At 43.0% G+C, this 25986-nt stretch overlaps 1 protein-coding gene across 1 annotated transcript in view; it reads left to right on the plus strand.

Moving 5' to 3' along the window:
* The first annotated feature begins 3573 nt into the window (after nucleotides 1–3573).
* LOC117880660 (microsomal triglyceride transfer protein-like) overlaps nucleotides 3574–25986 on the plus strand; it is a 31013-nt gene continuing 8600 nt past the window's right edge. The window contains exons 1-13 of the mRNA XM_034777023.1: nucleotides 3574–4173; nucleotides 7879–8060; nucleotides 9908–10051; nucleotides 11312–11419; nucleotides 11925–12041; nucleotides 15769–15908; nucleotides 16588–16741; nucleotides 18942–19099; nucleotides 20007–20175; nucleotides 21636–21743; nucleotides 21872–22084; nucleotides 22800–23014; nucleotides 24803–24900. Of these exons, the coding sequence (XP_034632914.1) occupies nucleotides 4107–4173; nucleotides 7879–8060; nucleotides 9908–10051; nucleotides 11312–11419; nucleotides 11925–12041; nucleotides 15769–15908; nucleotides 16588–16741; nucleotides 18942–19099; nucleotides 20007–20175; nucleotides 21636–21743; nucleotides 21872–22084; nucleotides 22800–23014; nucleotides 24803–24900 (1873 nt within the window). The 5' untranslated portion in view covers nucleotides 3574–4106. The remainder of the gene's footprint in view (nucleotides 4174–7878; nucleotides 8061–9907; nucleotides 10052–11311; nucleotides 11420–11924; nucleotides 12042–15768; nucleotides 15909–16587; nucleotides 16742–18941; nucleotides 19100–20006; nucleotides 20176–21635; nucleotides 21744–21871; nucleotides 22085–22799; nucleotides 23015–24802; nucleotides 24901–25986) is intronic.

The following is a 25986-nucleotide window of genomic DNA, read 5'->3' on the forward strand; positions in this document are numbered from 1 at the left end:
AGTGGCCCTAGCGCTGTTACAGAGCAGAAACTGGAGATGTTGAGAGGCTTAATTAGGGTTTCTGAAGTGCTTTGGTGAAAGGTGCCATAACACAGTAATGTTGTATTCCCATTTCATGTTGCCACTGAGATTTCAAATTACTGAAAGCATTTGCACCAGAATATCATGGAAATTGGAGGTTCTTGCCACAGAGCTTCTGTCCAGTGGGCCACAGAACCAAACAAGAAAGTAAGCTGGGTCTGGTACTTTATGCACATGCAGAGAATTCAATAGCAAGCTGCTCATTAACAAGTTGAAGTGCTTTATGGTGTCCACACATCTCTTCAATGCAACTCTATTTCTTAATAAAAGTAGCGTTCCAAATCAGAATAACGTTAAGTTGGCTTTTCTGGAGACAGAAGAGCAAATCTATAAAGGAATACAGTAGTACTGCATGTAACACCTACACAATACCAACTCAATCTAGTGCCCAGTACTATAAAGGTATGAGATATTGAACTTCTACGGTCCAAAGCCCATAGACCAAATCATTAGAATCCTCTGCGCCACAAGCCAGTAAGTCCAGTCTCCAACCACATTGTTCATGTGGGTGCGTGTATGCACCAAAGTGATTGCTGGTCTGTAATACGTTTTCTTGCCTCAAACACAGGTTACGTGGAAATGAATGAATGAACAGGCATCCCACACCTGGCTGTGTGCTAAAACAGCTTCTGAGTGCACTAAGTGACTCCAAACTTGGTGCAGAAAAGGACAATGCTTCTGAGAGGAATGGGGGCTGATGGGAGATGAGACAATTGCATGACCATCCATTCCATGAAGCAAGCTAAGCTCCATTACACCTTACTGTGAAAGATCTGAATTGGGATTTTAACGATCTCTTGTTATTTAAAAGTGGTTTGCTAGCAGGGCTAGGCATAAGCAGACTAAGCAATTGCTCGGGGCCCTGAGCGGCTCAAGGGGAACCTTGTATTCACTTTTTAGTATGTGTTGGGGGGCAAAATATTCCTGCTTAGGGCCCCTAATGGGCTAGCACCACCTCTGTAATAATTGCCAGACTTGTTACTTTGCGCATAGATGTCACCTTCCTGAGGAGCTCAAAGTGCTCTGCAAAACTTCAAAACACCCTTGTGAGATGGGTGAGTTTTATGCCATTTTACAGGAAGGGAAACTCTGTCTCACAGAGATTAAGACCTTCTGCACACTGAGCTTTTAGCCAGTTTCAAAACCAGAGTAAGCTGCAAATTGCATTGCACCAATGTAAACTGTGCATGCACTATGGATTTGCACTAGTGTGGCTACACCAATGGCTAAAGTCCCAATATAGACAAGGCCTAAATCACTAGCTCAGTGAGTCAGTGGCAGAGCCAGGAATAATGCCATGGAGCAGGATTCAGTAGGACTAAAGTCCTATTTTGTATATGGGCAATCTGTGGGGAAATGGGCATGACCAGTTCATCACCCCATATCCCAGGGGTCTCAAACTCAAATGACCACGAGGGCCACATGAGTATTAGTGCATTGGCCCAAGGGCCGCATCACTGAAACCCCCCCTCACTGCCTCCAGCCCTGCCCCCACTCCACGCCTTCCATGAGGCCCCGCCCCTGCCCCGTCTCTTCTCCATCTCCTTCCCTGAGCACGCGGATCCCTGCTCCTCCCCCTTCCCCTCCCTCCTGGAAAGTGCTAAGCACCACCAACAGTAATGCACCTCACTCAAAGGACAAAACACGCATTTAGTTAGATTTACTTCTATTAAAGCCCCCCCACACTGCACTACCACTCCACACCTGCTCCGCCTCTTCCAGGGGTAGCAGGTTTGTAGAAATTTTGGTGGTGCCCAGAACCTCCCCCCCTCAAACTCCACCCCCACCCGCCTAAGGCTCTGGGAGGGAGTTTGGGTGGGGGAGGGGGTCTGGGGTGCAGGCTCTGACATGAAGTTTAGGGATAGGAGGGGGTGCAGGGGTGAGGGCTGTGGGGGCTGGGGATGAGGGGTTTGGGGCATTGGAGAGGCTCAGGACTAGGGCAGAAGGGCAGGGGAAGGGCAGCCTGCCCTGGCCATAGTGCATGGGGGCACTAGGACCCTGCGGCAGCAGGTGATGCCGGAAGCCAGCAGAGTGGAGTGGAGTCAGCACGAGCTGCAGGCTCCAGGGCAGTGAAGGGGCAGCAAGTGAGCCCCGGGGACACTCGGGGGAGACGCGTGGGGGTTGCAGACGGGGCCGAGACCCGGCCCCAAACATTGGGGAGCAGGTTGCTTAACTGCCACATAAAATAACTCGGGGGGGGGGGAGAGGCGGAGAGCTTGGTGGGCTGGCCCACAGGCCGCGTGTTTGTAAATAAATTAGGTCAAACCTTTCTTCACAAAAATCCTGTTAGAGCTCTTGTTTTCCCTCCTTTCCCTGGCTGCACCACACTTCCTTCCCCTGCCAACACATTTGTCTGAAATGTAAGACCCTGTGAAATGCGAGGCACACAGCACTTGGTATAGTCAGACACAGGCTCCTGAGGGAGAGGGCAAGTGGGACAGCAGGAGCAATGGGGCTGGTAAGTGAGTGTCCTTTGATCTCAAGCCAAATCCCTAACACACTGCAAGATGCATTCTTTAGTTATCTTTCCTCTCCAGAGGTCATTACTCTCTCTACATACAAATCTCTCCCAAAAACCCATTTCAGTTGTGACTCAGAGATGCAAACTGATTAAGGCCCCTCTGAATTGGGTGCTTGGAGATTAGACATCATACAAAAATATTTCATTGTGTTATTAAAACATTATGGGTGGAATTTTCATAGGAGATCTAAGGGACTTAGACACCCAATTTCTACTGACTTAGGCTCATTTTACATCACAGCATTTGTAATCTAGCATGGCCAGTTACCTTACAACCTCTCATATGTTGTCGATCACAGTTCCCCAGCCTTTTGATTATGTGTTTGTCTATTATAAGCTCTTCCTGGCGAAGGACATTCCTCCTTCTGTGCTTGGAGAGCACCTAGCACAGGGGTAGGCAACCTCTGGCACACGTGCCGAAGGTGGCACGCGAGCTGATTTTCAGTGGCACTCACACTGCCCGGGTCCTGGCCACCGGTCTGGGGGACTCTGCATTTTAATTTAATTTTAAATGAAGCTTCTTAAACATTTTAAAAACCTTAATTACTTTACATACAACAATAGTTTAGTTATATATTATAGACTTATAGAAAGAGACCTTCTGAAAACATTAAAATGTATTACTGGCATGCGAAACTTTAAATTAGAGTGAATAAATGAAGAATCAGCACACCACTTCTGACAGGTACTGTTCTCCTAACCCTAATGCCCTGCTTTTCCGAATTATTTCCTTCTGAAACAGATTACAATTCTGATAATCTTTCACGGACACTTGGTGAAGTGCTGTGATAGAGGCCTGAGATTAATTGAAAGCTTGCATTCCTCTGTGTGTGCATGTGTGTGTGCGTGTGCGTGTGTCTGTGTTTTCTATTCAATAAGCTTCATTCACAGAACCAGCTTTCTTATTCCTCTCCAGCCTGGCCCTTTAAGTAACCTGATCCTAGAGGCGGGAACTCCTCAGCCCCTGAAAAGGGAAGGAAGAGGGATGATTCTGCTGCTGCTTTTTTGGCCACTTTCTTGTCAATTTTCCTTCCTTTCTTTCCCTTTTCTTTCTGGTACAGAGGGGGGAGTGGCTAGGAGCCGAGAGCGGGTATGTTTCAGGGGACAGAGCTACTCTTCTGAACCCCCAGGCAGATTCAGCAGGGCAGACTCCAGACTGTTGCCTTTTCTCCACCCAGAAATCAATTTTGCAGGTTTTGTTGATTTCCTTGTTGCAGGCTTTGGCAAATCCAAATGATTTCCAAACCTTTTATTTCTTTTGCTGCTGTGGCTGCTGCTGCTGGGGGTTGGAGCAAGGGATTAATGATTTGCTTCTCCTTCAATGTGTAATTCAGGGATAGGGAGAACGTCAGGCCTGGTCATCTGACATTGTGAATCCTGTCAATTCTGGCCACTCTGGAGGGGGGTTATTGTATTTTCCTCCTGCCCCGCTTCCTGCCCTGTCTTTTCTTTAGCCTTCTCCTCCTTCCCTAGCACTCTGTTTTGCTCACAAACAATCCCCACCATGAATTCACAAGCAGCTTCAGGACATATATGGCTGATTTTCTTTTTCTTTACCAGCTCAGCAAAAGGTAAGTGACTTTGCACTTCAGCTTCTGAAATAACATGAAATGGGAAAGTATCCTGTGGACCTGAGAAACAGGATGCTTGTCACACCTTACACAAAACTCTGTATAATGCCTAGTGCTTACTGGAATTCTAGATCTCAAAATTATAGTCCCACAGTCAAAGAAGGGAAGTAGAAGGAAAGCTCTGAAAATGCTCAGATTTCTAATCTCTTTATGAAAATTTATTAGCATAGCAAGTAACAACAGCTTGTGCATCTCCAGAATTCAGGGACAGGTGGCTGGCTATAACTTAGTTTCAGGCTTTGTGATTAGAAGCTTCTCTCTGGGTGCCTGGAAATACAGGAATACTGGCCTTTCAAGATTCAACTTCATGTAAAAGAGCCAGCACCAGTTACCTCTGATACACAGAGAATGGTTTAAAGAATTCAGCTAGATTTACACCTATGTATCCCTGGATCTACTATGGAGTTTTCCTTTCATGGAGACTTTGGCATCCTTTGGGGAGAGTTTTAAAACCTGTTTTCCTGGTCATTATAAAGGATCAGATGACAGAATTCCAAAACATTTCAGTAACCTACTACATTCACAATGAATTGGAAGAATAGTAGGTCCTTTTGAGAATTTCAAACACAACTGTATCTTTAGATAATGGATTGAACGGATTATTCCTCAGGGCAAAAGCAAACACAAAAATCAGAGTCAATCTTTAAGTATATACAAAGTATAAAATACACAAAAAGATTGATCTCAGATAATTCTAGACATAGTACGTAAAATGAAAAATTAAAGAATACTAAGGCTGAGGTAGAAAAACAAAGACATTCTGAGGCAAGGCCTCTCCAGCATCTTTATCCTAGCCTGCTGTGGTTAGGTAAATGATTAAGTTAGGGACAGGGGGTTATGACTTAGCTACACTTCTCATCACTGCTACTTTAAAACAGGCATAACTGTGGATGAAAGGGGGAGTATGTCATCTCTTCCCTCACCATCAAATATTCTAAGTTGTCCAAGGTAGGATGGAATGAATGGTCATCTCTGTAAGAATTCTTCAAACTTTGCTGAGCATGAACATATCCATGGAACTGTGCTATAGGACTAGAATTCAGTCCCTGGAAAGAAACCTCTGGCACCGGCAGCAGTGGACAGGAGTAGGAAATGAAAAAGAGACTGACGTCTTCTGTTGAGAGCTAATCTCCAAGGTCCCATCTGAGGTCTTGAAGTCCCACGGCAGGGTTCCCGTTTTTATTTACCTTTCAGCAGAATTGTGCAAGCTAATCCTTAATGGACCAATGAATCAACCACTATCAACCCTATCAATCAAAAGATCTCCTGACACTCAAATATTACAGCGATGGGCGTGTTACAAGAACTTACACAGAATAACATAGAAAAAAACTGCAGCAAATTAAGAAAGTTTTTACAGGTTTCCACTGGTTGACAATAGCAAATGTTATTGTATTAGGATACCAGCAATCTGTAATTCAACAGTTTGTAAGGGATTAAGAAATAGAATGAAGGTTCCCTGTAAATTATGAGTGGATGGAGTTTACATACAGCACTACTCAAAGGTGAATGATAGGGCTACTTAGTAATTTTACCCAAGATCTCAGAGACCACAGCAGAGAGTGGAAGAAGATCCTCATCTGATATAATTTGTCATAGCTCCATTGTTATAATTCCATTGACTTCAGTAGAGTTATAACAACTTAAACCAGTTGAGGATTTGCTCCAGGCTGTGTATTCAAACTGGTGGTGAGACACTACAGTGCACATAATTAATTTTAATAGGCCCACATTTGGCTGCTAAACTTGCTATGGACCTGTGCTGGGTAATTACATAGACCATTGAACCCTTCCATGCAGTGGTTTTGTTAACAAAGGTATCTTACTAAATTTTCATCCTTAGTCCTTGATAAACCCCAGATATATGAGTGATAAGATGGGGAAGGTGGGATCAGGGAATCCATTCATTTATTTTCTCATTTAAACAAAAACACTTTCCCACAACCAAGGAAAGAAAACCAGTACCACTGGGCAAACAGACTTTTGTGCATTTGCTGGAAATGTATATCCATTCCTGAAAAATATAGTGAGTATATTGGTAGTGTAGTAGTGCCCTACTTGTATTGGTTGAAGAGGGGGACTGGGGAATTAAGCATTTTCTAACAAAGACTCATTGTATCCACCTATCAGTATTGGTGCAATATTGTCTATTTCAAAAAGCAAAGCAATACAATTCAGAAGTATTTTCATGGGCCCAAGGGGTAAGTCATCGCTGGCAGAGAAGGGAGCGAACTCCATCAGAGTTTGTGAAATCAATCCCAATTCACCCTTCAAGCTGATGATGGAACTGTATCAAGGAGCTTTTGATCAGCCTTTTACATTCCCTCCCTGCATCCATTAGAGCCAAGGGGAGTTCCCTGCCCCTCTTCCCAGCTGAATCTGTAGAAGCTGGGTTGATCTTCTCACCTGAAAGTCACCCTGTTCACATCAATTCAGCAGCATCCAAATATACGTTTGAGGCTAGAACATCAGCAGGTGTAAATTGGGATAGCTTCGTTGAAGTTTGGGCTAATTTACACTAATTGAGGATCCAGGCCTTGAAATTCAATTTTCTGGGTTAGATACAATACATATTGCTAATTCACTCTCAGTTTTAGAAGTGATTCCATTTATTTTTCGGCTCTGTTGTTGATACACTGTAAAATGGAAGACACAGGCAGATAAAGCAAATAGTTTTGTTGTTGTAACATAAAAATGTTCTTTCCCCTGCCAGTCACTGGGTTAGGCTTTAGTGCAAATGACCCAATGCAACTTTTTAAGGTGATATATATATATAATCTTTCAAGCTTTCAGAGTCAGTGGAGTTGGACAGAGAGAAATCCAAACGACTGTCAGACATGGAAGTAGTTTCATCCCTAGTGTCACTCCACTGGCTTCATCTGCAAATGTACATTGCCGGTATTATCATGGACATTAGAAATAGAAAAGCCTTTTTAGGTCACTTGGCCAGTGCTGGCCAACCCTGTTCTGTACATTGTTTCTAATGCTTTGTGAAGTCTAATTCTAAATGTCTCCCTGGATGGCAATTCTACCATTTGGGTGATTATGCCACAGGCTACGAATCTTGAGATCAGGAAGCATTTCTTAGTATTTAGCCTGATTTTTCTCTTTTTAAATTTTAATTCATGGTGCAAGACCCATTACTGGGCTAAAGCTCTCATAATGTCATAAATCACTGGTAGTTTTTGCAGGGTTCCACCTAAAGGCTCTTTGTACAAATCACAGTCTTTGAAACATCTACATCTGTGAGGGGTGAGTCTGTTATTGGCACTTAGTGGGGAAAAGCAGAGCAGAGACACAAGCTCTCAGAAAGCTCAGTCAAATCTAAGGGTGTGGACAAGGTCCTTTCTAATCTTTACTCCTAATTGTACCCCTTTTTTGAAAGGCCCAGGAATAGGAGTTACTAAAGGCAGGATAAGTGGAGGTTCTTTCTACCAACCCAGGCCTCAGCAGCAGGACCAGGGAGAGTAAGAAAACATATGTATTTCTCTCAGACAGGTTCTGATCTAAAGCCCATTGAGGTCAATGGGATTCTTTTCATTGCCGCTTAACCTATATGCTGAGATAAATTTGAATCCAAGCCATCATGGGTACTGAAGAATGTGAAAGTGTGTGCGTGGCTTCAGTTCTGGTCTCCTTTCATAGGGAACTTAGAGACACCATCTTTCCAGCCTGGAATCCTCTATCAATACCGCTACTCACTGGAGGTGCAGCTAGATTATGTTTCAAGGTTGTCCTTGCAAGGAAGTCGGATGCGGGCTGAAGCTTTGGTTCAGGTGCACCTGCTCTGGAGAAATCCTGCAGGGGAGCAGCTTCTCCAGATCCAGGTATGTGATGGTTTTGTCCCCTAGTACCTGCAAGCCTGAGAATAGCTATTGGTGCTTCTAGTACCAACAGGGTATGAGGATTTCCTTTTAGTTCAAGTGGTAGAGCTACTACTGCTGGATCATCTTGGGCTCCATCAGCAACTGGTTCCTCCCATGTAAGCAGATGAAGTTTTTACTCAGGCATGCTGACTGGAGAAACTGGCCAGTGGCTTGTCCTTACCCAAACATTAATAAGCCAGTTTAGGGCCAAAGCGCTTGCCTGAGAGTTTCTTCACTGAATAAACACATAGCAATGCTAACTTCAGTTGGTGGGCACAGGGGACATTCAATCCCAACCATCTTCTGTTTCCGACATAAGTGGTGTCTGTGAAGAGTCTATGAGATATGTTAAAAATAGGGCTGTCAAGCGATTTAAAAAAATAATTAACAGCGTGATTAAAAAAATTAATCGTCATAAAAAAATTAATCACATGATTAATCGCACTATTAAACAATAATAGAATACAATTTATTTAAATATTTTTGGATGTTTTCTACATTTTCAAATATATTGATTTCAATTACAACACAGAATACAAAGTGTAGAGTGCTCACTTTATATTTATTTTTATTACAAATATTTGCACTGTAAAAAAAACAAAAGAAATTTTATTTTTCAATTCACCTAATACAATGTAGTGCAATCTCTTTGTCATGAAAGTTGAACTTACAAATGTAGAATTATGTACACAAATAACTGCACTCAAAAACAAAACAATGTAAAACTTTAGAGTCTACAAGTCCATTCAGTCCTACTTCTTGTTCAGCCAATCCCTCAGACAAACAAGGTTGTTTATATTTACGGGAGATAATGCTGCCCGATTCTTGTTTACAATGTCACTTGAAAGTGAGAACAGTTGCTCACATGGCATTGTTGTCGCTGGTGTTGCAAGATATTTACGTGTCAGATGCGCTAAATATTCATATGTCCGTTTATGTTTGAACCACCATTCTAGAGGACATCTGTCTATGCTGATGATGGGTTCTGCTTGACAACGATCAAAAGCAGTGTGGACCAACACATGTTCATTTTCATCATCTGAGTCAGATGCCACCAGCAGAAGGTTGGGGTTGTTGTTTTTTTGGTGGTTCGGGTTCTGTAGTTTCCGCATCAGAGTGTTGCTCCACATCTTGTCCCTCTCGGATTTTGGACGGCACTTCAGATTCTTAAACCTTGGATCCAGTGCTGTAGCTATCTTTAGAAATCTCACATTGGTACCTTCTTTGTGTTTTGTCATATCTGCAGTGAAAGTGTTCTTGAAACGAACTATGTACCGAGTCATCATCTGAGACTGCTATAACATGAAATATATGGCAGAATGTGGGTAACACAGAGCAGTTATGTAACAAAAAAAATCTACTGTAAATTGCACTTTCACGATAAAGAGATCGCACTACAGTACTTGTATGGTGAATTCAAAAATACTATTTCTTTTGTTTATTACTTTTACAGTGCAAATATTTGTAATAAAAAATAATATAAAGTGAGCACTGTACACTTTGTATTCTGCATTGTAATTGAAATCAATATATTTGAAAATATAGAAGAACATCCAACAATAGTTAATAATTTTCAATTGTTTAGCAGTGTGATTAAAACTACGATTAATCATGATTAAATTTTTTTAATCGTGATTAATTTTTTTGAATTAATCGCGCAAGTTAACTGCGATTAATAGACAGCCCTAGTTAAAAATGAACTCTGTGGCTCCCCTCAAGTAAAATGGCCAGAGGTGCTGGGAAGTGGGACACACACACGCTCTGTGACCCATACCCTCATACCTTCCATCTGTCTTTTGTGGTTTTAGATCCAAGACCTAAAAGTCTACCATGATTCAAAACACAAGAAGATTCAGAATGTTACCGGAGACCCATCCACTGAGGTTGTGCTGGGCAAAGAGGACACCGAAGAGCTTCAGCTGCCAGTTTTCCTCCACTGGAATAATGGGAAGGTGTGTTAATTGTACCGTACCCACAGACACACAAAAAGCACCTCCCATCCCTATTCAAACCCTGAGGAGTCCCTCATTTTCCCTGCTTTACATTCTTGCCACTCTCAGTATGTGTCAAGCTCCACTCCTCTGGCCATGGACCCCAAGATGAAACTCTCCTCAGATGCTATCAGTGCTGCTGTTTAACTGGCTAGTGGGAGAGACTGTTGAGTAGCAGAAGGCATTCCCTTTCTGGGAATAAGTGCCCTACCCCAGCCTTTCAGTGTCTAAACACCTGCCAGCCCAGACAGTTAGTCACTTCACTTCATGCACTAATGGAAGGCACTCCAATATTATAGTGAGGAAGATGCTATGAGCACCTCTATAGAACAGAATAGAGCAAATGAAAGAATTTGGAAGTAGATCTCCTGCACAGCTGTGGGACTATAGAGTCAGCCAGTGGGCTCCAGGTGTGATAGTTCTGTTGAAATAGAATAGTCTTGAGCAGTCTGGGTTAGCAGTGGTGACTCTAGGTCAAATTTTTAGGTGGGAGAGTATTGCTTATTACTGCATAGAAGCTGATTACTTAAGAGAACTCTTGAAAGCTCTTCTACACCGCCCACCCTACTCAGACAGTCTCGCCTCTGCTGTGACTTGTAGGTTGTTCAGGGAGGTACCGACACTCTTTCTGAAGTCCTGCTATTGCTACAAAGCCGCCTGCTCTGTTGTACATTACACAATTGGGTAGTCTACAGGAGCTGCCCCTGCACTGGTCCTACATTTCACTGTTCAGTTAACAGCTGTGGATGCCTCATAGGATTCGGATGAAGATAAAAGAATGTTATTTCGACTCAGTAGAGCAGTGTTCCAGGTACCCACAGGTGGAACTGCCACTGCTTTAAGGTTTGTACAAAGTGCAGAGGCCTCACTTTTTAAAAAGACTTTGTGGTCATAAATGTATTGTGAAATTAAGCCCGTGCTAGTCAGGGATATCAAGGTGGTTTTTTTTAAGCCTTTCAAAGCAGTGTAATCGTCACCTAGTTCTAGTACAGTGTCAGCACAATGAATAGAGTCCCATGCCTGAGGTTCTCCCTACTGCCCCCTCATCTGAAATTTTTCTCCACCTTGAACTGCAAGATCAGTCTAGAAAACCCTTCTGAGAGCCTGGGAAGAGGGCAATTCTCTCATTATCATGCTATCTCCATGCCTTCATGCTGAGTTCTTGTCCCTTTCTCAGCAGAGTCTGGGATTCTCTCCCATAAATCAAATTTCTTCTCATAGGTAGAAGGCATCTACGGAGATAAAGGAAGAAGGTCCCAGACCTTGAATCTGAAACAGGGCCTCATCAGTCTCCTCCAATTCCAGCCACATTCTGGGACAGCAACTGAGGTAGGAGCAGAATATAGTTTTTTGGTTTTTTTTTTTTGTTTTTTTTTTTTTTCAAAGAAAAAGATGCAGGAACTTAGTGCATCAATAAAACCATCCCTGGAGTGAGAGGGTGTTTCCCTCTCCAAACGTATTCTTCTTTTCTGCAATTGCTAATTAATGCCAGTTACAATAATGTTTTTCATAATTTCTGTCATTATATTCATGCTCTTTTTGTGTTTACTTGCTATAATGACTTAAATGTCATACACCCATTTGGGTGTGCAGTTGCCTGATTTTATACACTCAGTTTGTTGCAGTAACTATGCTAACTGAAATAGGCATGTGGTTTTTGAGCCTCATTTTCAAAATATGGCCCTTTATCTGGTTCTGTGCAGATTTTCTACATAATCTTTTCAAATTGGATTGAATTATTTTTGTGTATAGTGAACTGTATTTTATTCTGCCACAAGTTCTACTCACACTTTGTCATTTCATGACATGATTTCTTATATTTGTTTGGCTTCAGGAGGATGTTTCTGGGAGCTGTCAAGTCACATATGTTGTTTCCGAGGATTCCATTGTAAAGACAAAAGATCTGCAAAGCTGCACAAGGCCAAAGTTTGGATTCACCTCCGTTAACAAAGCAAGTCCATTCCTACATTGGTGGCGGTGGGTTAGAATGTTCCTGCCCCAGTCACACCCCTTTTAAATGTACTACACTTCTCCAGATCTTACCTTAGGGTCAGTAACTTCAGGGAGGTCCCAGAGTGAACAGTCTCAGGTGTATTATGATCATTTCATGCTAGGGCTTAAAGAAAGCTTTGAAAAGAAAGAAAAGTTCATTTTTGAAGCCTCCTTGGGGTCTCTTCTGCCAAAGCTTGGTGGCTACTGAAAAATTAAGGCAGAATCAGATTCAATGATCATTCTGAGCCTCATGCTCAAAAGGAGCAAAGAAGACTGAATATCCAGAAATATTTGCTAATAGTGAAATCAATTGGATTGTGGAAGTGGAAGAGTATGACAAGGGAAATGGCAGAAGCCCCAATGGCTGGTTTCAGGCATTCAGACCTGGTAAAATTAGGTACAATTCTAATGATGCTAGTGGCCTTACATCTGCCTATGCCAAGAGTGATTTGACTCATATCTTAGATTTCACTGAAAGCACTAGAGAATAAACTATAGGGAACGAACCTGCACTATAGGTGACCTAATAGGAATATTTATATAAAAAAAGCCATTTAAATGTAAACATGGCACATTTCCCACAGAAAATAATGGAATTTCTACCAGGACCAAATTCATGAGGACACAGGTTTGTCCAGGGTGGATGTGTGTGTGAGGATAAGGTTGAAGGCAGTGGTAGAACTTTAGGATTCAATCTAATAATTCCCATTGAGTTAATGGAAGTCCTGATCAGGATCAGGACACTAGTGCCTTCACTGGGCTGAGAGACAACACGGTCAAGTGAACTGAGTGCTTGGCTAGAACTCAGGAGACCGGAATTCCGTTCCTGACTCTCCCACAGGCCTGTAGTATGACCTCTCTGAACCTCAGTTTTCCCATCTGTAAAACAAAGCTAATGATACTGACCCACCATTGTACAGTGCTTTGAAATCCACAGATGTAAAGCACTATATAGGAGCCGGGTATTATTACTCCTATAATTCACTATGTAAACTGGGTCACTGTATCTCATGTACAAACATTCACAAAGCAAACCTGGTAGTTTCCTGCAGCTCTATTCTTCCCCTGTGACTTCCCCATTCATAAAGAATCCTCCAGATAATGGGGGTGTCATCATCATGCTCAGATAATGTCTCCTGAAGTTATCCGAGGTCTCTGAGTGAAGTTGAGGGCAGCAGAGAGGTGATGGTGAAGTCCGGCAAGTGCGTCATTTCTTTGGAAAGCAAAAGAATCTCGTGCAAGGTCACTCTGCAGCACAGCAAGGGAGCCAAGCATTTTTGGCTTGGGTTCACTTTTGATAATTTGTGTTTTTTCTCTCTTTTTTACTTTGTGAATGGCCTTGTGAATAAGCACACTAACCCAGGAGGCTTTCCCTTTCTGTGCTTTCCTTTTTCACAGGAGATTAAGGGGTGGGGGTAAGGGTATTGCTGGTGAAATTTGCTGGCTTGACACTGCTGCAGAATGAAGCTTCTCTTTATCCACAAAAGATCCCCTCACATTGCCCCTTTAATATGATTTGGTCACACTCTGTATTAGGAATCTATTTACACATTGTTTATAAGGGGTTACTAAACAAATAATAGATGTTACAAATGTGAGTTGTTTGCATTATAGATGGTTATAAGCACAACAGTAGAAGATGTTATAGATATTTATGAGCCATGGTTATAGCGACCTGCTAGTCTTTATAACAATCTATAACATCTGTTACTAATTCCCTGAACCATAATTCCCTCCAATTAAGAGTATCCCTTAATTGTAAGGATATTGAGGGTATGGATGGGAGTTGTCTCTCTAGATTGTCTGAATGTTTGTGACCAGAATGAGTGTGATACGAGACAAAGGCAATAGGGAGTTACCTAGAAAGAGAGCTGAAGATAGTCAGACCTGTAGTGCTGTCAACAGAGGCTGATGGAACACCATTCAGAATCTATTGCTATTGCCGTGTGAGGCATTCATTTCACATTTGTTTAGCTAGTTTTGCACAGAGCACTGTGTATCTCTTGATGACTAAAAGAAACAGCCAAGGCACCCAAAGCATAAGAGTTGCCCTGTGTTAATACATTTTGTTATTCATCTCTGGAGACCAGGGCTCAAATATGGAGTAAGTCAAAAGTGAAATGTGTTTGGTGAGCTCAATATAGTCCCTGGGACATGTGCCCATGGCACAAAACCACTTCACAAAATTATGTATCAAAACCCATCTTCAATGCCTTTTCCTGGGCCACTACTTGTGCAGTCCTGTGCTGTACATGAGTGATTAGAGGCTGGCTGACCCCAGACATCCCCTAGTCCAAAATCCCTTCCTGCTACTTTCACCCTGAGAAAGCGTCACTATTTTTCCCTTTAGCTAAGGCTTTAGGAATGACAATTTGTAATACATGGAACGTTCCACTGGGTGTCACTGTTCCTCCACACTAATCTCCGCTATAGCGTGGGAACCTGACAGGAAACATCTCTCTTTAGTTTAAGTGCTCTGGTGCTGAAGATGGCGCCAGATGTATCTTGGAAGACCCACTCCTCCCATGCAGGCTGGATGTTCCTCTTAGAGCCTGATGTTCCACTTACAGAAAATTGCTGGTGGGAGTTATGCACGTTCTGGCAGCAGTGAAGGGACTAGCAAGATCCTACTGGTGCCCAGAGAATGCCCTAAGAGTAACAATTAATGTTGTGCTCTACAGTTAGATATAGAAAATAGAGTAGGCATTTCTTTATTTTTCCTTACATACATTTTAAGATGAATCTGGTGTTCATGAAAGGGTAGGATTGAGTTAACAACCTTTCTCCGCAGCCCCCAGCCTTGTTGAAGATGGCCCTACTCAGCTCTGCCAGCCCACAGTTCAGGAACTGAACTAGACTGTTCCATTCTTGGGCCCTACCCCATACAGTTATTCCAATGCACTTGAGCTCTCAGATAAAGCGTCTCCAACTGTCCTACTCCTGTCCTCTCACAGCTCAGTCAGCCTTCCTCATTCCTTTTCTAGCTATTCAAAGCCTGTGCCACCTCCCAGCTCTTCAGTGCACTTAGCTGTAACCTGAAGCAGTCCCCCATAGTCTACTACTAGATCCCAGCTCAGTTTAGCAAATAGACACCAGTCTTAACCTGCAACAACCATTGATATCCCTGCCTTGGATTCCTAAATAGCTCTGTCTCTGTACTTCACTTCTGATCTGACCCACCCTCTGCTGAACCACCTCTTAGTTCTGCTATTGCATCTCAATCCCAAGTTACAGTATGCCTTGTCATTATAGTCCTGGACTCCACACAATAATGCCAATATATGCGATGCAGGATCTCCTACTATTATAGTCATAGATCTGTCCGGGCACCCACAAACAACATCCCCTCCTAAAAAGCAACAGAGGGTCCTGTGGCACCTTTGAGACTAACAGAAGTATTGGGAGCATAAGCTTTCGTGGGTAAGAACCTCACTTCTTCAGATGCAAGATCCGCTCCTAGTTCAGTCCTGGGCATCTTCCCTAATGACCAGAAATAGACAAAGCTGCCAAATTGTGTGGTGGTTCTGTCATGAGGTGGTTCTTTCATCCAGTAGGCTCCAGGGTAAGACTATCAAATGCATAGACACAACTTTTGTTAGAAATAAAAAGGAGAGCAAACACTGAAAGGAGAACAAGAAAGGAATAGATTGGCAAAAAGATAATGTGTTCGTTCCATTCTTTTGCAGATTTTTGGAGTTCTGTGGCAACCCACCAGCAGAAGCTTTTACTCTGTACAAGGAAGTCTCATCCAGTCAGTGCTGTCGGAGGAAAGCCACGTGGTCTCTCCAACCTTGAAGTCCTCCATTGGCACCAAGATCATGTCAAGGTTAGTGCTGTGCTGGTTCCAGGGGTTTGCATACACTGAGTAGGCTGGATTGGGATCAATGTCTGCCTATCAGAGATACACTCCTCCCGTGTGGGCTTGATGTCCTTGTTGTGTCTTGATGTGGGCCGTGGAGAGATGGTGTGAGATAAAAATTGGGCATACTGAAAAAATCATCCCAGAAGATTTATATTTTCTGGCTCCTACATAAGCCCAGGGCAGGCTACAGGAGTACAAAATACACCCCAAAATTAGCTACCTTGAAGGCTCCTCCTCCTCTTCATTTTCCCCTTGCGCCCTCTGAAATACTAAATGCCTTTCATTTACCACTAGATCCATTTCACTTCACCATAGGATACACCAGTTGTTCTCAAACTTTTGTACTGGTGACTCCTTTCACACAGCAAACCCCTGAGTGCGATTCCCCCTTATAAATTAAAAACACTTCTTTATATATTTAATACCATTATAAATGCTGGAGGTGAAACGGGGCTTGGGGTGGAGGCTGACAGCTTACGACCCCCCACGTAATAACCTCGTGACCCCCTGAGGAATCCCCACCCCCAGTTTGAGAACCCCTGGGATAGACCATACTGATACCAGCACATGTCCTGACCAACCCCTAAGCAAAGGGAGGTTTAAAAGATGAAATCCTTCTCAACAGCCTCTTTTCTCTCATCAGACAGCAGCTCGAACTTGTGTCTTCTTCGATGCCTGGCCCTGCAGAGACTCCTGGACAAAGCCTTCAGGAAGCTCTGGCTGGCATACTGGAAAAGCACCAGCCTATAAGCACAATTAGCGAGCCCTTCAAGAGGACCTGCATACAGTGCCCATCAGTGAGTAGCACCAAATGCTTGCAGAAGAATTCTCTTTCTAATGTGACACTTGGAAATGTAAAACAAAGTGAGATCTAGCTGGAGAAGGCCAAAGGGCCTGAGAAGTTTAAATAGAAAATCAGTACACACTGTGATGGCAAGGAAGGGCCAACAGCAGCTACACAGCCAGTATCTATCACTGTGAGAATAAAAACAATGGCTCAAAAGAATTCCCTGGCTAACTTTGACCCGGGCAGTAGGTAGGGAGATTGTCCACCAAAGTCTCATGATCACAAGGGCTGCTTCATCTCATAAAGTAATGAAGTACTAGTGTAAAGACACTTTTTCTAGTGTGCCCACAGGGAGAAAAGCAACTAGAAATTCTTCCTCCAGGCAACACTTACGTCAGGTATTCTTATAGTTTTCCATAGTTCCTCAGTCTGATTGGAATGTTATGCAGGGTCCCCCAAAGTGCCGCATAAGTTTTCAAAATGTTATTGTTCATCTGCAGCACTGGAATAAAGGGCTCTCTGAGTAAACCCATGGAGTGTGGTAAGCCGGTCTGCTGTTGTATACTCTGAAATAATACACACTCAACAATGGACATTAAAACTATTGTACTGAGAGAGGAAATATTGCCCAGGATACTGGGGCTACACTCCATTGTTTTTGGAAGTGTGATGGGTTCTTTAATAGCACCTGAACAGTAGCCACCAGAGATGGAAAGAAGGAACCGTGGGTGAAAGTTTCATACCAAGGACAGCATCCCTAACAATGCCCATGTTAAACATTCTTTGTATTCTAGTGGTGCCCAGGGACCCCAGCTGAGATGGAGACCCCCTTTGTTCAAAGCCCAGTAAAAAAGATAGTAAGAGACAGCCTCTGCCCCAAACAGCTTATAGTCGAAATAGACAAGACAGAAGAGAAACAGAAGCATGAAGTCACTTGCCCAAGGTCACACGGCAGTGTAGTGGCACAGTCAGGATCAAAATCCAGGTCTTCTGACTCCCAGTCCAGTGCACTGTCCACTGGACCATGCCTTGTACAGGTTCTCTCATTAAAGTGGTCAGACCCTTGATAGAGTTTCAAGCCCTCATTGTACCAGTTGGGGCAATTAAATTGTCACTGCACAGCATGTTTCCCCACTCATGTCTGTTCTTCAACAGACCAGCCCATTTAAATGCATTTTCTCTGGTTTTGTGATTTTGTGGATGGAACAGTTGACTTTAGCCATCAAAGTTTTCAATTTCATCTCAGGTTGCATGCCAAAGGCATAGCCCTCTGCTCCATTATGAACCCACTTTCCTGATTGGTCAGAGGTACTGTCTAGTTTTTTGTCAGGTGTTTGGCCTCAGTAACTAGTCCTGGAGGTTCACTGCTCACATGCTTTTCTTTAAGAGCTTTGATGATTGAAGGTCAGGCATTGAAATTATTAGCTTTTCAAGGCTGGTGCTTTAACTCCCCTGCTTGATCTTTTTGAAAGGGTGATGAGAAAACTACAGCAGGAGGACACCTGGTGTCTGAGACTCCTGAGAGCTGAGTAGGAGTAACTTGCCTTGCAAATAGAGAGGCCAAGATTCAGCTCCCACTTCTCATTCTTCACACTGTAGTTCTTCGCTTTGTAGTTTCTGCATGTCCAAAGTTGTCAAGTCCACCCATGTTCCCTGTGAGGGAGCAGAGGTGTTTAGTAGCCTGGAGCCACACTTCTGTGAATTTGTCAGCCCACATAATATAAGTGGAGTTGAAATGGGTCAATACAAGGCACTACAGAAGGAAGGAATGCGGTTGATGCAGAAGATAGTACTCTTCCCTCTGAGTCACTATTTAATCAGTGTCCCAGTCTGGTATTGCAAGGGGAGGGGGGGAAATGATGGAGAATTTGCAGCTGGCAACTGAGATCTTGATTGTCTCTGGTCATTGAATATCTCATGGACTTTTTACAAGAATAAAGATATTAGTCCTGGCCAAATTCCAGCTGGATCATAATATTCTGCCTACCAAAATTCCCCTTACAGTGACATGCTATTCTTTATTTCTGTCCTAAATATTTGGATCTAATGTTGTTGCTAGCTGTGGAAAGGCTGCCAATGTCCATGCCAGAGATGGCTGCATTTAAGGGATGGGTGAAATAATCCCTGTCTTTATACTGTGTGCATTTTGTCCCATGCTATGGAATCTGTATAAAATTGCCTTTATTGATAATATGAGCGTTTGTTTTCAGCTCAAAACATATTTGAAGACTCTTGGTAACAGGAGAGTCAAAATGGATGTCTCCAAGGTGTCGACAACCTGGCAATTCCACAGGTTCATCCAGATGCTGCGTGGTGCCAAGAAGAGGGATGTCCTCCAGCTGCTGAGGAAAGCTCCGGAGAAGACGGTGTAAGTAAATTCCTCAGTGACTGTCCAGAAAAGGCGTCAGCCATTCTTACAGACACCTGTGCATAGGGCAGTTTCTGGACTCATTTTAATGTTTAACCACATTTCATTCAGGCAGACGCAAAAAGGGCACATTATCATTCCCAGTGTCTCAAATGACCAGGCTGAAGAAGTTCGAGGGCCACTTTTTTTAAGGACTTGGCCTTTTCTTACAAGGTACCATAAGTTAATTGGATGTGTTGCAGATTCAGCACATTTTAGAGTAAATGCTCTGGTGAACCTTTCAGAGACACGCGCCCCATATAAACGCAGATCCCTGCTCTACATGTCCCATTCAGTAATTCCAGGACAATGTCATTTTTCACTTCCTATGCTGAACTGTTGCATGGTGTTACTGTGCGCTTTTAAAGGCTGCTGTCTTCCACCCAAGAGGTGGTTGCATTTCAGTGCTAGGTGAAATCCATATGTGATTATATATGGTTCCAGTTCAGCAACTGCTGTAAATTAGCTCATTTATGGATGAAAGCTTCTCTAGAAATGGCAGCTAATTACTTATTTTTATAATTTATCCAATTGAAACTGCAAAGGGTGTTTATATAGGTAGAATGTAAGTTGAGCTGGAATTACCCTGCACACTTTTGAAAAGCCTCTGGACCAAATTTAGCCCTGATGTAAGTGGGTGCAGTTTCATTGACTTCAATCTAGGACTGAATTTACTTCCTTATCTGGAACCGGGGGAAACAGAAACAAGGGATCATATACTCAGCTGGTATATATCAGTGTGGGTTCATTTGACTTTAATGGTCCTGTGCCAGTTTACACCAGTTGAGGATCTGGCCCCAAGTGCGTCCATCCTCTCCATGTTCAGCGGTACCTGGTGCACATAATTCGCTTTCTCCTCTCATTCCAGTACCTTCTTCATTGATGCTGCAGTTGCTGCCCAGTCAACAGCTTCCTTGGCAGCTCTTTCTGAATTTCTGGATTTTAGCAACAAAGGGCAAGTGCCCCTGCTAGAGCAGTTTCTCTATGCTGCAGCCTTCTCTCCTCGGCCCTCAAAAGAACTTCTGCGCCTGGTGCTAGTAAGTCAGAGGCATGTCCTCACTCCCCTTCTGATCTTTGGCGATACGACTACTGGATTTGGGCTTCATTCTGCTCCCATTAAGTTAAGGAGAAACTCTCAGTGACTTCAGTGGAGCAAGATCAAGCCCTCACAAAGGAGAAAGATAAAATGCTAAGTATGTCCTTTGTCCATCCTAGCATTTAATGAAGGGACTTCAGCAGCAATTCTCATGATTTTGGACAAAATGCTGCCCTGTATTAAAGGGAGCAAGTTACCTAGGTGTATTGACTAGAACTGGTTGAAATTTTTTCAAATAAGATGGGTTTTTTCCCCCATCAAAAATGGTTTGTTTGGGAAATGAAATTTTACATGAAAAACGGACTCTTTTTCATTATTTTTCAATTAAAATTTTATCAAAATCATGGAAATGGTTATTAACATATTAAACTTACTGAAAAACAGATTTGATAGTCAACAAAAAATCACTAATGCTGTTAATTAACATGTCAATAACAATTGAAAAAAAACATTCAGACAATGAATGAGTTCATTTTGATCTCAAAGTGGAAATAATTCTGAAATTGCAACATTTTTTACAAATCTCTTTTCTCCAGCCAGCGTTGATGTTGACATCTCAATAACTGTACTTACACAAGGCCACAGGGAGTGAGGAGGGAGGAAAGGGAAATGAGGAATTCTGTGAAGCAACCCCTAAAACCACGGTTAGCTCGTGCAGTCTGAGATCAGAGGGGCACTGAGAATGATCTCCTGCCGCCATGTTATTATGTAGGAAGGCAAACCTAAGATGAAGTTGGAGTTCCTTTTTACATTTCTGGAGTAACCAGTGGGCCAGTAGGAGTGTTCCAGGCTGGCCTCAGGACAGAGCACAGCCTGATACCGTCCACACTAGTGGAGCCTATGAGAGCTTGGAGGGAAGGTGTTTTTACACCTCTGTTGACAAAGAGACTTCCTTTGCTCAACAGTAATCCAATTATGGCCCAGGGTTGGCCTTCAAAGGGAAGCCTGTGCAGCCCTCCTCAGCTAGATTTCTGAGACCGCATAAAGTAAAAGAATGGTTTATACTGGAGGGAAAAGCTGGCCAGGATCTTTAGGACTCCATCCAAGACACGCAAAATCCCGCCAAAGGGATTAAGGTGGGAGAGGAAAATTCATTTCTGTGTAAAATCCCTCTATTTAAGCTATTATTGTACATGAATACTTGAAATGGGAATAAGCATTCTGAGGAAATAGGTGGCATGGCTTTAGATCAGTGAGCTGATATAGACAATAAAAGCTTAATTGCCTGTTATGGAAACCTGAATATTGTGGGACTAGGCCACGAATTGCCCGCCCCCCCCCGGGCAGATGAAAGCAAGACTAGAGAGACTCTCTCAATAAACCCTTTGGGGTAATAACTAAAACATATTCTCTCTCCCCCCCCCATGTCCTGCCTTCATTTCGTTACACCCACTCTCCCAGGACAAGCTGAATGGAAAGGAGTTAGACCCTGCCATCTGGGAAACAGGGATAATTGTCATTGGCTCGCTAGTTGGCAAGCTGTGCCGGATGAAGCTGTGTGGATTGCAGGTGGGTTTCCTGACAGGATTGCTTCAGTTATTCTTTTTAGCCCTCCCCTTTTTTCCCCACAGCTGCCTGAAAATTGTGTCATGCTTCTTTTTCACCCTGCTCTGTTTCTCCCTCCTCCAAATAAACAGGAAGTAGGACTTGGAATGGAAACTGTTCTGAGAAGATTAAGAGACACCAAGGAGAATTCTGAGATAATCATTTACCTGTTGTCCCTGCAGAATGCTCTGCTCCCAGAAACCATTCCTACTCTCCTGCATTATGCAGAGGAAGGGTCTGCAGGGGTCTCAGGTACAGCAGTATCTGCCCTACAAAGGTTCTCCTCTCAGCATATCACTGGTGAGGTATGGAACGAGCCTACTTAGAATAAGAGCTTTTCCTTATGAGTTTAAAACACCCTTCCATGAAGCAGCCAAGGTATCTGCGTCCCAGGAAGTGTATGGGATATCATTCTCACCACGTCACTTTGTAACTACCAGCATTCTTCATCTTTCGCATCTGGGAGATAATGCTTCCTTAAATTTTCGCTGCTATTCCCAGAAGTTCCTCTGGCCTGCACTGAGAAGGAAATAAGTGGTGTGCTTGCCCCATGGTGCTTAGATGGATGTATCCAATTAGCAGAGTCTCTGTGTGATGACTGGACTTGCTGAGACTTGTTCTGCACATTACTGGAGCTGAAATTAACTGGGAGCTTTGTGGCTTATAGGCATTAGCCATACCTGGGGAGCCAGAATGGAGACTCCCTTTACCCAAGTCAGTAGGAAATGTGATAATTCCCTAGATCTCAGCCTGTCTTTCTAACACCTAGAGGTCTCTCAACTTTCCTTTCCGAGAGAGCATTCTCCATGCCTTGCCACCACTAGGAGAGATGCCATCTAGATTAGGAACAGGAGGCAGCTCTGCAGAGCATTGGTGATGACTATACTTCTGGGGTTTTTCCTGGAGTTGTAAATAGTAGATCTTCTGTTCAAAGCCCAAAGTGTAGTGTGAGATGCCATAATTATATATTTGGTGTTGGGAATGGTGAGAAGTAAAGTTTTAACTATATTGTGGCATTAGGTGAAAAAGGCAATGAGGAGGATTTTCCATCAGAAAAGCAGAAACTATGAAAAAACCTCTCGACTAGCTGCTGCTGAAATTCTGTTGGATAATGAGCCTTTGCCCATGGACCTCACCAATATCCTGCTGGCCACCAGAGACCTGGAAGCAGAAATGTCAAAATTTTTACTTTCGAAAATCCAGACTAGTTTACATTCTCACCATCACCCAGCCAGGTGAGTATGGAGACTGGAAAGCATTAATTGTCACTCTAAGACCCAAATCCCTTTTCCCCTTGTTCTTCCTTTTCCTCTCTTTCATTCTCTCCAACAGTCTCTCTCTTCACTCTCATCTGTTAATCTTTCCTTTTGTGTTGTTTTTTCCCTTAAGCAAACTAATTTGATTTAAGTTCCCAGATTTGTTGCCTCAATCCAGTGGTATTCCATGTGTGGTTGCCAGTTCCAGGCAGTAAACAATATAATACGGAACACCAAAATGACAGTGTAAAAACTGTAGAAGTGTTTGGAAGCTAAACCCCGGGTTGCAAGATATCTATAAAGTATGAGCAATGATATTAGTCTCTCCAGATTCTCAAAAAAAGCCCAACCCAACACCTGACTGAAATGCAAAAGTTTTTGAGCTAGGCAAATAGTGATAGACTCGAGGAGCTCAATCTATTTAGCTTAACAAGACAGAAGGTTAAGGGGTGACGTGATCACAGTCTGTACGTACTTACATGAGCAACAAATATTTGATAATGGGCTTTTTAATTTAGCAGACAAAGGATAACAAGACCCAATGGCTGGAAGCTGAAGCTGGACAAATTCACACTGGAAATAAGATGTAAATTTTTAACAGGAGAGTAATTAACCACTATTTAAGGCATGTAGGGAGTGATTCTCCCTCAGTGGCATTTTTTAAATCAAAATTGGATGTTTATGTTAAAGATACACTGTAGTTCAAACAGGAATTATTTTGGGGGAATTCTATGGCTTGTTGTATACAAGAGGTCAGACTAGATGATTATAGTGGTCCCTTCTGCCCTTAGAATCTATGACATATCGCACCAATGTATTTTAATACATTTATTCAGGTAAAAAAGTGAATCCAGTTCAAAAGTATTCACGGCCTCTTCATTCATTTTCTGCAAACATTCATAACAAGCAACTTTTCATTCACAAAAATATACGCAGAAAGGGGAAGTGTTGTAATGCTCCAATGAACAGATATTCACAGGAGTGTTCACATAACCATCTTAAAAGCTCTTTGGGGATTTGGAAGTCATCCAGTCAAGAAAGAAACAATACCATGGTCACCTACATTACAATCACATGCTTGAATAGTAAATTAGAAATAGCCATTAATCAAAGCAGTGCTCATGGTAAATCGTTTGTAAGCAATTCACAGGCCAGGATATGTTTGCACAAACCAGTTCTTAAATCATTCTGAACAACAGACTAAATAATAATAATAAAAAAAAAAATCAGTCAGTTTGCAGATAATCCACCAATAGAAGAAGATTACATTTACTGACCACATTGGCCAATGTGAATATCTCAGCCATCTCTAGCACATCACATTCTATTCTTGTAGGACTAAAACTACACCCAGGCCAAGGAAACCCTGAGCTAGGAAAGGCTTTTATACCATTTCACAACTCCACTCTGCTCCACCCTCTCTCCCTCATTTTCTTTTTCTGTCCCTCTCGTGCTGTAGAATCATTAATTACAACCACCACTAAGGCTCAAACTTATGCATGTCATGAATAGTTGCTCGTGCCATAGGGGATATTGCTGAGCTATTTTCTCCCTCCTTTGGGAGATACAAAAGAAGAGAAAGATTATAAAGGAGCTTGTTTAAGTAAAGCTGTTTTATGCCATTTAAATTGTTCTCAACGTGTTGTTAAATATAAACCTTCCAAAATGGCAGCTGCCTTTTCTGGGTTTCTATTTAGATTCAGACAATAGATTTTCCTCTTTTTCTGCCCCACCCATACACACCTTTTCCTATTTTTTTTTTTCTAGGAAAGCAATGAAAGAAATTCTGAAAGATCCACAGATCAATAATTACAACTACCTCTCCAAAGCTGGCAGTTCCTCTTCTTTCTCAGGACCCTTGGCAGGTGACAGCATGGACAAGATTATGTTTAAGTTCATCTCAAAAGACCAAGTGAAAGTACCTGTAGGCAGAGCCTACTTGTGGAATCCATTGTCAAGGGGCACTGGGAGTTACAAGGGATCTCTAACTTGTGTGACTTGTCCCAAATTTAACACGAGGTGGCAAGAGTCCTCTGTATGTGTCCTGAGATGTCTAAGCACATTGGTTATTTCTCCATTAGCTCTAGTTGCATGTACTTTAAAAGCAGTGGGGAAGGACAGGCAATGGAAGGATATGTGAGGGAAAGAAACTGTAGGGCCACCACAATCCTAAAGCTGGCTCTACATGTAGAGAGTAAAATGACTCCTTTATGGAATGAGGCACAAAATCAGTCAGACATGGTCACACATTAGCAGAGCCATTGTTCTTGATTCTTTACAAAGCGTATCAGTGCCACTCTGAAGCTGGCTGTGTGGAGTGATGTCAGACACACACCACATCATCCAAATACATCTGTTTCTGACATACTGTTTGTCAAAGGGCACCCCCACCCTGGAGCACCCTCCTGTAACAGCCACAACATGCCAAGAATGCCTGTCTCAGTTTCCCCTTTCAGAGGCCCCAGTAACTCCACTTCAGGTTCGCTTAAATAATACCCCTACCACACCCCGGGTATATAGTCCTTAACACCCCATTCTTCCCAGCAGGCCACTTCCCACACCACTTTCTTTGTTGGGAGTCTTTCCATACTCCAGTGTTTTCCACCACACCTAGGCTCCTTGTCAGGCCTTTTCTGTCTCTCTGCCAGGATACCCACACCAGCCCTTCCAGCTAGAGTGGAACCCCACCTCTTCCCAGTAGGAACCCCCACAGCCTTTGTGCTGAGAGGTCATCCTCACCAGGGGAGAATCCCTCACTCCCCCATCCCTCTCACTGTTCTGCTAGATCTAGGTCTCCAGGATGGAAGTGCCAGTAGATAATCCCCTCCACTGCTCCCTAGCCTTCAGCCCTCTCCAGCCCTGAGTTGCAGCTCTCCAGCTTAGAGCCAGCAGGCACTTCCCTCAGCTGCTCTCTGGCTTTCAGCTCTCTCCAGCCTTTCAGCTCCATTGCT

Source organism: Trachemys scripta, chromosome 7, assembly GCF_013100865.1.
Source record: "Trachemys scripta elegans isolate TJP31775 chromosome 7, CAS_Tse_1.0, whole genome shotgun sequence".
NCBI lineage: Eukaryota > Metazoa > Chordata > Testudines > Emydidae > Trachemys > Trachemys scripta.